The sequence below is a fragment of the Macaca nemestrina genome, chromosome 15, assembly GCF_043159975.1.
Source record: "Macaca nemestrina isolate mMacNem1 chromosome 15, mMacNem.hap1, whole genome shotgun sequence".
Lineage (NCBI taxonomy): Eukaryota > Metazoa > Chordata > Mammalia > Primates > Cercopithecidae > Macaca > Macaca nemestrina.
This window is the reverse complement of record NC_092139.1, coordinates 98,566,907-98,578,764: the sequence shown is the minus strand read 5'-3', so window position 1 is coordinate 98,578,764 and position 11,858 is coordinate 98,566,907. Positions and strand designations below refer to the sequence as shown.

The following is an 11,858-nucleotide window of genomic DNA, read 5'->3' as shown; positions in this document are numbered from 1 at the left end:
TGTATTTTGTGTCTCCCCAGTGAGAACAGGAGATTTGTAAGAGTAGGACTATGGTTTTCTATTTTATTTGTCCCTGGTTCCAGACACTATCCAAAAAGGTTGCTCAAGTATACTAAAATATGCAAACAACTTCATCATGATGTTTGCCTTGCAGAAAACCACACCCATCCGCTCCCAAGCAGACCTGAAGAAATTGCCTTTGGAAGTGACCACCAGACCTTCCACTGAGGTGAAGTCCAGGGCCTGGGAAGGGCTTTTCCTCAGGTGTCTCATGCTAGGATCAGTGTTCTCACTCTTTGTGGGCCTTTTTTTAGGAACCTGTGCGTAGACCTCAGCGTCCTCGGTCGCCCCCTTTACCTGCTGTGATCAGGAACGCCCCCAGCAGACCCCCTTCTTTGCCAACTCCTAGACCAGCCAGCCAGCCCCGAAAGGCTCCTGTTATCAGCAGTACCCCAAAGCCCCCTGCTTTGGCAGCCCGGGAGGAGGCCAGCACATCCAGGCTACTCCAGCCACCTGAGGCACCCCGAAAGCCTGCCAACACTCTTGTTAAGACTGCATCCCGACCTGCCCCTCTGGTGCAGCAACTGCCACCATCTTTACTGCCCAACTCCAAGAGCCCTCGGGAGGTTCCTTCTCCCAAAGTCATCAAGACTCCAGTGGTGAAGAAGACAGAGCCACCCATCAAACTCTCCCCGGTGAGAGGCTTGTCCTCGTCGATCCCCCAACCCAGTGTCAGTAGTGTAGGAATGGAATTGTGCAGTGTCACAGCTGTACTGGGGGAGCCTTGGGAAGATACTGAATCTAAAGCTTTGCTGCTGCCCCTGAGGAGGGGAAGCCTTGATAGCTGAATGGACTTGTTCAGGGCCAGAGAGCACATTGGTTGCCTGTACAGCGAGCTCTTCACTGCTCCCTCCGAGTTTTGGTCTGCCACAAACTTGAGTCACCTCCACTGGCTCTCGAAGTGTGGGCTTAGGTCAGTCATCATTTGACAGCCCGAGTGGGCTGCAGCAGTGGTCGGTGGTTCTTGGGAAGGTGACAGCTGGCTGGCCAGGCAGACTAAGGTGAGAAAGGAATTGAGAAGCTTCTCCTATGACAGCTTTGAGCAAAGATTCTCATGGCACAGGGGCCAGTGGGTTGCCTGTGTACATTCCAAGTAATGTCAGGGAGGGATTGCAGGGAGTACAGTTCCTCTTGGAACAGCTCCTTTAGGCTAGATGAAATCTTCCTGCCCCCTAGAGGCTGAACAGGGCCCCTCACATCCTTACGCTCCTCTTGCTCTAGGCTACCCCTAGTCGGAAGAGGAGTGTCGCGGTTTCTGATGAGGAAGAAGTTGAGGAAGAAGCTGAGAGGAGGAAGGAGAGATGCAAGCGGGGCAGATTTGTTGTGAAGGAGGAAAAGAAGGACTCGAATGAGGTGAGTGGTTGAGGTGAGGTTCTCAAAAGAGCCTCCCTCTCTAGGGCCTGCACCCCCCACCAGCAGTCTACACCCCCCACCAGCAGTCTATACCCCACACCAGCAGTCTACACCAGCTCTGTTTATATTTGTGTCATGAGCCTTCCAGAAGCCTAGTGATCTCTCAAGGACTCTCAGTTACACAAGTGACTACACATGGTGGCAGGTAGGGTCTTGAGTGAGACTGGCTTCTAGCTTAACCACAGGCCTGAAGTCACACAGACGTACATCAGGGAAACTTGAAACACATTATGTCCCTTGCCTGCTGTCTTGTTCATAAAGGTGGCAGAAGGGTAGGTACCTTGGACAGTGATTTTGGAGTGTGGCTCTCAGCAGGGCTTGGTGATTTAAACTGTAGCACAGGAAGTCGTGAAGATGGCTGATGGCCAGTAAGGCACAAGTCTGCTCTTGTGGGGCACTGGGGATGCCTCTAATAGACTGCTCTCCACACAGCTCTCAGACAGTGCTGGGGAAGAGGACTCGGCTGACCTCAAGAGAGCTCAGAAAGGTGAGCTGGGGGAGTGACCTGGCAGCCTGTGGCGGGGGTGGGAGTGGGAGTGGAAGTGGAGCCCCTTACCAGCAGCAGTTTACCAAAGGCTCATGGAGTCTTTCCTGGGTCTGGGCTCTTGTGCAGCAGTGGATCCAAGTCAAATCCTAAGCAGAATTCTGAAGGGATCACCCCTTTGTGGTTATTTTTAACACTAATTCCTTGGTGTTCACTCCTGGCAATCACTCATTCTTCTGCTCTTTGGCACCCTCATGACAGATGGGGAAGGAGACCATGGTGGCTGGTCCCTGGTTTCTGTGTCCCTGGTGTATTGGGGGCAAGCACCTAAGTGTTCCTGTCCTCCAAACCCTAGGAACTGCCTTTCTCAATGTGGCCCCGGCCAAGTGAGGGACTATAGGCTAGTTTTCTGACTCTCACCTCTGTCTACATTGTCAGATAAAGGGCTTCACGTGGAGGTGCGTGTGAACAGGGAGTGGTACACGGGCCGTGTCACAGCCGTGGAGGTGGGCAAGCATGTGGTGCGGTGGAAGGTGAAGTTTGACTACGTGCCCACAGACACGACACCAAGAGACCGCTGGTAATGCCCCAATCACGGAGGAGCAGTGGTTCCTTGAAGGAGGTATCCCCGGCCTCCCTGCCAGCAGCCCATCCTGGGAGCCCGGGTCAGATGTGACATAAGTTGTGTGTCTTCCACAGGGTGGAGAAAGGCAGTGAGGATGTGCGGCTGATGAAGCCCCCTTCTCCGGAACATCAGAGCCTTGACACGCAGCAGGAGGGCGGGGAGGAGGAGGCAGGCCCTGTGGCCCAACAGGCCATAGCCGTGGCAGAGCCCTCCACTTCCGAATGCCTCCGCATTGAGCCTGACACCACTGCCCTGAGCACCAATCATGAGACCATCGACCTGCTCGTCCAGATCCTCCGGTACATGTGTCTTTTGTCTTCCCACCCCAGGGCCAGCAGCAGCTGTCTGTCTGCTCCATGCCATTCTGAATTACTGTCCCTGCCTTCTTCAGGAATTGTTTACGGTACTTCCTGCCTCCAAGTTTCCCCATCTCCAAGAAGCAGCTGAGTGCTATGAATTCAGATGAGCTAATATCTTTCCCTCTGGTGAGTCTGGCCTGAACTTCGATTCCACACTCTTCATTGCCCCACCCCTGCCCCCTGGATTTGTTGTAACTGTTGTGATTGTGATTGTTATGCTTGGTGCAGTTGCTAGCTCTCAGCTGTGTGCTCCATCTCAGCCAGCCTCTCTTCTGCTGAAAGAAGAGGAGACTTTATGATGTGGGGAAAAAATTGGCTTAGCTGGATATGACTCTGGTGTGCAGAAAGTCAACCCCTTCCACCACAGGTGCTAGGAGTTGAGTCATCCCTTAGGGATAGCAGGTGTAGTTTGACATTTTATGACAAGCATACCCCCTTTCTTCTGCCCCAGCAGAGGGAGTAAACCTGTCCCAGGCAACAGTGAAGAGCTGAGGCTCAAAGTGCATAGAACTTGACACTCAGAAGGAGGTACAGAGAAGCTTGGACATAAGCACTGGGTCTTACTTAACCCAGCAAATGCTGAAGGGGTGCCTTGCCCGAGCAGGTGTCTGCTGGACCTCATAGTGAGCAGCAAAAGAGAGTCTTGCCTTAGTGGCTCAAGATTCAGTAGAGACTGAGTTGTTACCAGGTAGCTGGACATGAGGGCAGGAGCAGTGAGTGCTGAGAAAATGGATAGAAAGGCTATGGAGGGCTGTGGTGGCCTAGGGGGCAGAGAGAGCAACTGAGTTGGAAGAAAATGTGCATTTTTCCAAGTGCCTGCCTGTGTAAGTGAAAAGGAGTGTTTGAGGTGGGGACTTCTGTGAACAAAGGCTCTGGGGGTGGGGTTAGGGCAGCAGGCTGTGTGGTGAGCATTTAGGGTAGAGGGGCCTGAAAGCCAGGATATGATGGGTCTTGAATCCCCAGTCTGTCATACTGGCTTAAACTCTGTATGAAGAGAAGAGCCTGCAAAAGTTTTGAGCTGAAGGAACTGTCATCCAAACCATATCTAGGGCAGCGGTCAACACATTTTTTCTGTAGAGGGCCAGTTGGCAAGTAATTTCAGGTTCACAGGCTATACAGTCTCTGTGGCAACTCTGCCATTATAGCATGAAAGCAGCCACAGACAATATGTAAAGGAACGGATGTCCTGTGTTCCAGTAAAGCTTTATTTACAAAAACAGTTGGCAGGCTGATTTGGCCCAGGGGCTGTAGTCTGCTGCTCCTGCCCCTAAGAGGGTAATTTGGGTAGCAGCGTGTTTGGGTAGAATGGGTGGATGGGAGATGCAGGGGCGAGGAGGCTGTTCCTATGTAAAAGGTCAGAGGTGAGGGAATGGGAACAGGAGCCAGTGTGGTGGCAGTGGGCTTGGGGGTGAAAGGGTTGTGTCAGAGGTTGTCAGCAGACTGATCATGGATTGTAGGCAAGTGACTCAGGCCTGTGGGTTGATGACAAAGCTATTAACTAGGAGAGAAAAATGGGTAAGTGCAACGAAGGTGACGAGTGGAGGTTTGTGTAGTGCCAGAAGTGCCCTCACTATGTTTCTGGTGATGTGCAGTGTACAGGTGGAAATCAGGGACTGGCACTTGGAGGGAGGGGGAGGCCAGGGCTGGAGATGGGGCTCTGGGAATTGTCCACATGAAGTGGGATGATTTTTCTATGATAGGAATAGCTAAGTTTTCTAGGAAAGAGGTTCTAGAGAAAGACAACTGGAATGGAAACTGCAGGATTAGGATTAGTATATTCAAGATGTCGGATCCTCATGGGGCAGTTGTGTGCTTGATAAAGTTTGCCAGAGATAAAAAAACATGGTGTTTGTCTTTATTCTACTTTTTAAAATGTGAAATGAAGCGGGAGTTGAAGAAACTAAGGCTCAGTAAAGAGTCTGTTGGTCAGTAACAGAGCCCAGATTTGAACCCAGGTACTTCTTAGGACTTGCTCTGTTCACGATGCTGCCTTGCTCTCCTGGCAAGATATGAAGGGGTGGTGCTCAGTGAGGGAGCTAGAAGGTGCAGAAATCACAGCTGCTTCACAGAAAGATCCACGCTTCAACTTTCGTCCTTGTTTAGGCTGCAGGTGCTCTCTGCAAATCCTAGGAGGAACAAGCAGCTAATAGGGTGGCTAGGTTGGCCTGGAGGCATCTTCTTGTCAGATTTGTTGATTTTAGCTTAAAGTTATTGCCAAACTCAGAGTAGAGCCTAGGTGTAGCAGGATCTCTGCAGTGGGCTTGAATGCCTGGGCCCAAAACAAAGTCTGCATGAGTGTCTAAAAATAGTATATTAGGCTGGGTGTGGAGGCTCAGGTCTGTAATCCCAGCACTTTGGGAGGCTGAGGAAGGTGGATCACTTGAGGCCAGGAGTTTGAGACCAGCCTGGCCAATATGGTGAAACCCCATCTCTACTACAACATATAAAAAATATTAGCCAGATGTTGTGGCACAGGCCTGTAATCCTAGCTACTTGGGAGGCTGGGGCATGATAATCGCTTGAACCTGGGGAAAGGCAGAGGTTGCAGTAAGCTGAAATTGTGCCACTGGACTCCAGCCTGGGTGACAGAGTGAGACTGTGTCAAAAAAAAGTATATTAGGCCGGGCGCAGTGGCTCATGCCTGTAATCCCAGCGCTTTGGGAGGCCAAGGTAGGCGGATCACAAGGTCAGGAGATCGAGACCATCCTGGCAAACATGGTGAAACCTCGTCTCTACTAAAAATACAAAAAAAAAAAAAAAAAAAAAAAAAAATTAGCCGGGCATGGTGGCCGGCGCCTGTAGTCCCAACTACTCAGGAGGCTGAGGCAGGAGAATGGCGTAAACCTGGGAGGCGGAGGCTGCAGTGAGCCGAGATTGCGCCACTGCACTCCAGCCTGGACGACAGAGCAAGACTCTGTCTAAAAAGAAAAAAAAAAAAGTATATTAGCTTTTTTTTGTACAAGGAGCTATAATACCAGTGGATCACCTTTGTTCTGCTAATTGTAATGTCTAAAACCACTCAAAGTTTCTTTTTTTTTTGAGACAGAGTCTTGCTCTGTCGCCTGGGCTAGAGTGGCACAATCTTGGCTCACTGCCAGCTCCACCTCCTGGGTTCATGCCATTCTCATGCCTCAGCCTCCCAAGTAGCTGGGACTACAGGTGCCTGCCATCATGCCCTGCTAATTTTTTGTATTTTTAGTAGAGACGGGGTTTCCCTGTGTTAGCCAGGATGGTCTCTATCTCCTGACCTCGTGATCTGCCCACCTCGGCCTCTCAAAGTGCTGGAATTACAGGCATGAGCCACCGCGCACGGCCATCACTCAAACTACTTTTTAGCATCAGGGATAAAACAAAGTCTACTGTTCAATATGTCCTTGTCAGTTATGTCCTTTATACTGTATTCATCAGGAGTTCCACAGAGCCTCAGGAGCCCTGCAATATTAGATTCAAGTATCATTTTGCAAAAAAACAAATGTAACAATTATATGTGAATCTACAATTACCTCAAAATAATTAAAAAAAATTATTACAAACCATGTCTGCTTTCAAGATGTTGTATACTGAATTTTAATACTTTGGGGATTGCTCCAGCATTTATTTTGTGCTGCCAAGGCAATTATTGTTTTGTGTAGAAGTTTCTCTTGCTATCTTGGTTTTAGTAGGATAAGGTGAATGACACGGTTCGATACTTGCCAGTAACAGTTTTAAAAAATGGCATCTAGAAGCCTCTCTAGGCTGGGCAGCTCATGCATCTTTACAGAAGTAAACACCAGAGTTGATAAGACTACAGTAGCCAGCTAGCACCTGCTGGTTGAGGTGTGTGTGTTCATCACAGTGGCCTCATCATTCTCAGTGATTTACGAGTAAGTCATCTTATAAATTTGAACTTGGAAAATAAATTGAACCTAAAGAGATACTACTTACATTGTTTTTCACACTGAGATTCCATGTGACATTTCATTTAAAACAAGTATTCTGCTTCAAAAGCCACTAGAAAAACTGCTTGTTTCCTACCTCACCCGCTGGAGGTTTCAGGTACTCAGGGAAAATAGTAAAAAGCTCTGATGCTGCAGAAGTATATACTGCTCCACAGAGCTGAAGATATCTGCTATTGGTTGGTAGGTGAAGAGAGAACTGGTATGAGTGCTGACATTGTTGGGTATGTCTTGGAAGTGGATGGCACAGGGCTGTACTGAAGTCAGACAGGTTATGATTGAGCATGGAAGAGTGATTCTGTCAACCTTTTTTGCCACTTGGAATGGTAAGAATCACCCCTCATGTGTCCTCATGGCCTGCTGTCTGCCAGAGCACTGTGCTGAGTGCTTCACCTGTGTGCTAACTGTCTTCTTCCTTGTGGCAGCCCCTTATGTACCCTCCCTCTTGCTGTGCTCCCAACAGAAAGAGTACTTCAAGCAATATGAAGTAGGGCTCCAAAACCTGTGCAATTCCTACCAGAGCCGTGCTGACTCCCGGGCCAAGGCCTCCGAGGAAAGCCTGCGTACCTCCGAGAGGAAGCTCCGCGAGACGGAGGAGAAGCTGCAGAAGCTGAGGACCAACATCGTGGCACTCCTGCAAAAGGTGCAGGAGGTGAGCCCGGCAGCCTTCCTGTTGCAGCTGGACCACCTGGTCTCTCAGGGAGGGGGGCCTGGGACCTGTTCCTGTTCTCACAAGAATTTGTCCACTCACAGGAATCTGTGGTTCCCACCCTGGCTGCACAGCACCCTGGCAGGAGAGCTTGAGATGGTGTGGCTGCCTGGGTCTCAGCCCAGCCAGACCCATAGAACCAGGCTTTTTCCCTTTAGACATTCCGAGGTACAGCCTGGTTTGAGAACCCTCCAAGCCATAAAAACGAAGTTCTTTTCCACATGACGCCCAGATGGGATTGGGTAGCCCAGAAGTGGGGAGTGCTCCTTAGCTTGTTGGTCCTTCATCCAGGCAGTAAGCATGAGGGCCTGCTCTGTGCCTGTCCTGTGGATACAGAATGAATAAGACAAGCCAGAGAAGGTTCCTGCTCTCACAGCCTGCCAGTTTGGTGGAAGAGACAGAATTACTGATGGTGGTTCCTAAGGAGATACAGTAAAGTGTTGAGAGGCCACTTGACTAAAATGTTCAGGGGCTTAGGCATTTGGAGACACTGGAAGCCAGTCATGCAAAGAGTGTGACACGAGCATTCCACGCAGAAGGAAGAGGAGGACTTGAGGCCTGAGCAGGGACTTGGGGGCAGTAGGAGCAGAGGCAGGGCTTGAAAGTTGGGGGATTTGATCCTGAGAACAATGGAGATCACTGGAGGGGTGTGGCATGATCCAGTTTTCAGTCTCAAGACACTTACCTGGTTGGTTGGAGGAGGCCTGGAGGGGTCAAAGTTAGAACCAGAGCCTCCTGTGAGGAGGCTCCCACAGCTGTCTGAGACAGTGGTGGCCTGGACCTTGGGCAGTGACAGAAGGGAGAGAAGTGGGCATATTTGTAGGATCTGAGGGAAACGTACATCTAAGACAACTGGGAACATGGGGTAGAGGCATGGCGGGCACAGGAAATCTGGGCATCATCCGTGCACAGTAGATGGAGGAGGGGAGAATAAAGATAGGACGAAGCCTGACATCCAGGGTGGGGTGGGAGGTGGGGGAGGGGACTCTAGGCTCTGTCCCAGAAGCTGAGAGAAGGTGTAAAGGTGGGCCCCCCAATCACTTTCTGGCCCCCCGTTGACTCCTGCCCTGCTCTATTCCAGGACATAGACATCAACACAGATGATGAGCTGGACGCCTACATTGAGGACCTCATCACCAAGGGGGACTGAAGGCGGGAGAGAGAGCAGCTCCCCTGCCCACCTGCCCTTCAACCCTGTAGCTGCAGGGGGAGGGGGCTTCATTCATGGGTTGGTGGTCGCACCTTGGTTTGACTTACAGGGGACATTTGTGTTTTTGGAGGGAAAGATACCCTGATTCTTTGAATCTTCCTCCTTAAGTTTATAAATATTTATTTTTTAAAAGAAGATGCTGTGCCTGTGAGACCATACTTTTTCTTTTTTTTTTTTCTTTTTTGGTGACTGCAAAGGACAGAGAACCTTTCCACTTTGGCCACACTGGGTTGCTAAGCCGGAGTCACTTCAGCTCTTGGCTCCTCAAGATAACGGCGAGTTCAGTGCCATCTTAGAGAAGCTCCAGGGGCAGGGCTGACGTTTCTCCTAGAGGAGGAACAACGTGGGGATCTGAGGGATAGGAGGGAGACTTCCCCCCAGAGTGGTGGTCCTGCTGGGGGCTCAGATCCAGGGACCCAAAAGGGGGGCTGTGTAGGAGGTTCCACATTGGAGGGGCTCTCTCTCGCAGCTGTCCGAGTTGGTCCTGGCTGTGGCGTTGTCCAGACAGCTTGGGGGAAAAAGATCCTGTCTAACCACCTCATCTACCACTCAGGTTCTTTCTGAAGGAGGGATTTCTTCAGTTAAGCATGGTCAGTTAGGTTTCTTACCACAGTAACTTGAGTCCAGGTTGAAGGGGAGACAGATCTGTGGTGAATCTCTGATTTGGGTAGCACACTGAGTGTGGAACCCCACAGGACTCCTTAGGGACGGAGCTTGGGTGTGAAAAAACCCCTGGGGCTGAGCTAGTGACCTCCATGTGTGGGTGCAGCAGGGCCCTGGATGGTGCCAGTTGATCTGGACAGCCTGTTGATGTTTTTCTACTTCTACCCTTTGGCCGGGCCCCACTGAGCCCCATCGAGGTGCCTGAGGAGGGGGCCAGTGAGGTCCCCTGGCCACAGGGACTCCAGAGGCATCTCTGCAGGAAGCATACCATGCGTTCCCTCCATGTCCCATCATAGTGCCACAATCTGTGTCCCGTAACTTCTCAGGGTCAAAGACAAAGGCAAGGGTTGCTGAATTTTCTCTTTAATGGCCACTGGAAGAATCTGGTTCAGTTTTTCCCAACTCTCTTCCCACTCGGATTCGGGGCCTCTGGGTTTTCTGAAGGCAAAAGGACTATGACTTTGTACCACTAACTTGTGGTTCAAACCTGGGTGTGTTTCTGGCATCTCCCTAACCCAGATCAGCAATGGCTACCCTGCTGCTCCGAGGCCAGCAGAAGACTGGAAGCAGAGGTGAGGGATGCAGGCCACACTGGAATGGGAAGTCTTTCCCCACTGGATGTGCCTGTGTCTGGTGGGTTTTGGGCCTTCCCAGATTACATCTCTGGGAGAGGCCTGTTTGGGGTAGTACACTGAGAGACCCTGGCCTCTTCTGCTGGAAGACTATCCAAGTCTTGGGGTTTCTTGAGCTGGTGATTCCTCTGCCATCCTGCTGTCTCTGTTCATCTCAGGCAGCATGGGGTCCACTTTTGTCCCCAAACCTAATGTTTTAATCCAAATGCAAGTTGGTTCTGCATTTTTACTGGAGGGTAATCAATTTTTAAAATTCACACACATGTAATCAAAATGCAATACTATAAACTTCTACTGGTGAGACTCCTGAACTCGGTCTGTTTTCTTCTTAGTAAAATTCAGCACCTTCCTTCTCTTCATTCTTTGTACCACTGTGGCTTTAAACGGTCTTCAAGTTATTCCTCATCACCTCCATTGTTTTATCTTCACCCCCTAACATCCACAGAAACAGACTGGAGTTCTTGAATGTTTTAGCTTCAACTTCTAGATGTGCCCACTGTGCTTTGTTAATGCTACCACAGTTGTGCTGAATGCAGCCTGTTTCCCAGGCAGAGATCCTGCCACTCCCAATGGGAAGATAAAATGCAGGGGTCCTCTTTGCCAGTTTCCTGGGAACATCAAGGGACAGGTGACCAGCTTGGAACTCTTTGATGACTTGGGAGGAGGAAGATGGTCTGGCTGATCTGTGGTGAAAAGGTCCTTTGCACAAGGCTGCAAGAAAGTGAAGGGCAGCAACGCTGGTGTTTAAGGACCGAGAGGAGTGGGTACTACGGTGTTTTGTTTGAGATGGGGGTCTCACCCTGGTCACCTAAGCTGGAGTGCAGTGGCACGATCTTGGCTCACTGATACGTCTGCCTTCCAGACTCAAGTGATCCTCCCACCTTAGCCTCTCTAGCTGGGACCACAGGCACGCACCATCACGCCTGGCTAATTTTTTTTTTTTTTTGTATTTTTGGTAGAGTTTCATCACGTTGCTTAGGATGGTCTCAAACTCCTGAGCTCAAGTGATCCACCTGCCTCGGCCTCCTAAAGTGCTGGGATTACAGTGTGAGCCACCATGCCTCACCTAGGGTGTTTGATTTTTAAGTGACACATGCACGTGGTAAACATTAAAACCGTCTAAAAGGCTGGACCATGAAAAGCAAGGCTCCCTTCTCCCACCCAATCCCTGAATTCTCCCTGGAGAGTATCCCTCCTAAGTGAACACACTTCTACTCTGTTCCCTTTCTGCCTGTTAACTACTTAGTGTAGCTTAAGTGTAGTGGAACCTGCTTCAGAATAACCCATATGGGTCTTCTTTATTCTCATGAACCACAGAGCATTTCATGTGTTGATATATTGTCTCCTATTTATGGACATTTGGGGTTGTTTCCATTTTTTTTGTTGTTGTTTTGAGACGGACTCTTGCTCTGTCACCCAGTCTGGAGTGCCGTGGCATGATCTCGGCTCATTGCAACCTTCACCTCCTGGGTTCAAGCAATTCTCCCCCATCAACCTCCTGAGTAGCTGGGACTACAGGTGCATGCCACCATGCCCAGCTAATTTTTGTATTTTTTGGTAAAGACAGGGTTTCACTACATTGGCCAGGCTGGTCTCAAACTCCTGACCTCAAGTGATTCACCCACCTTGGCCTCCCAGTGCTGGGATTACAGGCATGAGCCACTGCACCCGGCCAGTCACCATTTTCATCCAGTAACTTGCAATGCACCAGGCCTTACCAGGGCCACTGATGGGTTCAGCAGACATTTCTTTCTTCAAGCTGGCAAGG

At 50.2% G+C, this 11,858-nt stretch overlaps 1 protein-coding gene across 2 annotated transcripts in view; it reads left to right on the top strand.

Annotated features, from left to right (window-relative positions):
- The window catches only part of LOC105487222 (MORC family CW-type zinc finger 2), a 41,764-nt gene extending 32,834 nt beyond the window's left edge, over positions 1-8,930 (top strand). Inside the window, exons 18-26 of one of the 2 annotated variants that reach the window (XM_011750599.3) lie at positions 155-229; positions 315-695; positions 1,282-1,413; positions 1,906-1,960; positions 2,396-2,537; positions 2,657-2,881; positions 2,974-3,067; positions 7,340-7,519; positions 8,667-8,930. In XM_011750599.3, coding sequence (XP_011748901.1) covers positions 155-229; positions 315-695; positions 1,282-1,413; positions 1,906-1,960; positions 2,396-2,537; positions 2,657-2,881; positions 2,974-3,067; positions 7,340-7,519; positions 8,667-8,735 — 1,353 coding nt within the window. In that variant the 3' untranslated portion in view covers positions 8,736-8,930. Of the gene's footprint in view, positions 1-154; positions 230-314; positions 696-1,281; positions 1,414-1,905; positions 1,961-2,395; positions 2,538-2,656; positions 2,882-2,973; positions 3,068-7,339; positions 7,529-8,666 lie in introns of both variants that reach the window. The other variant, XM_011750598.3, reaches the window with a different exon arrangement.
- Positions 8,931-11,858: the final 2,928 nt, after the last annotated feature.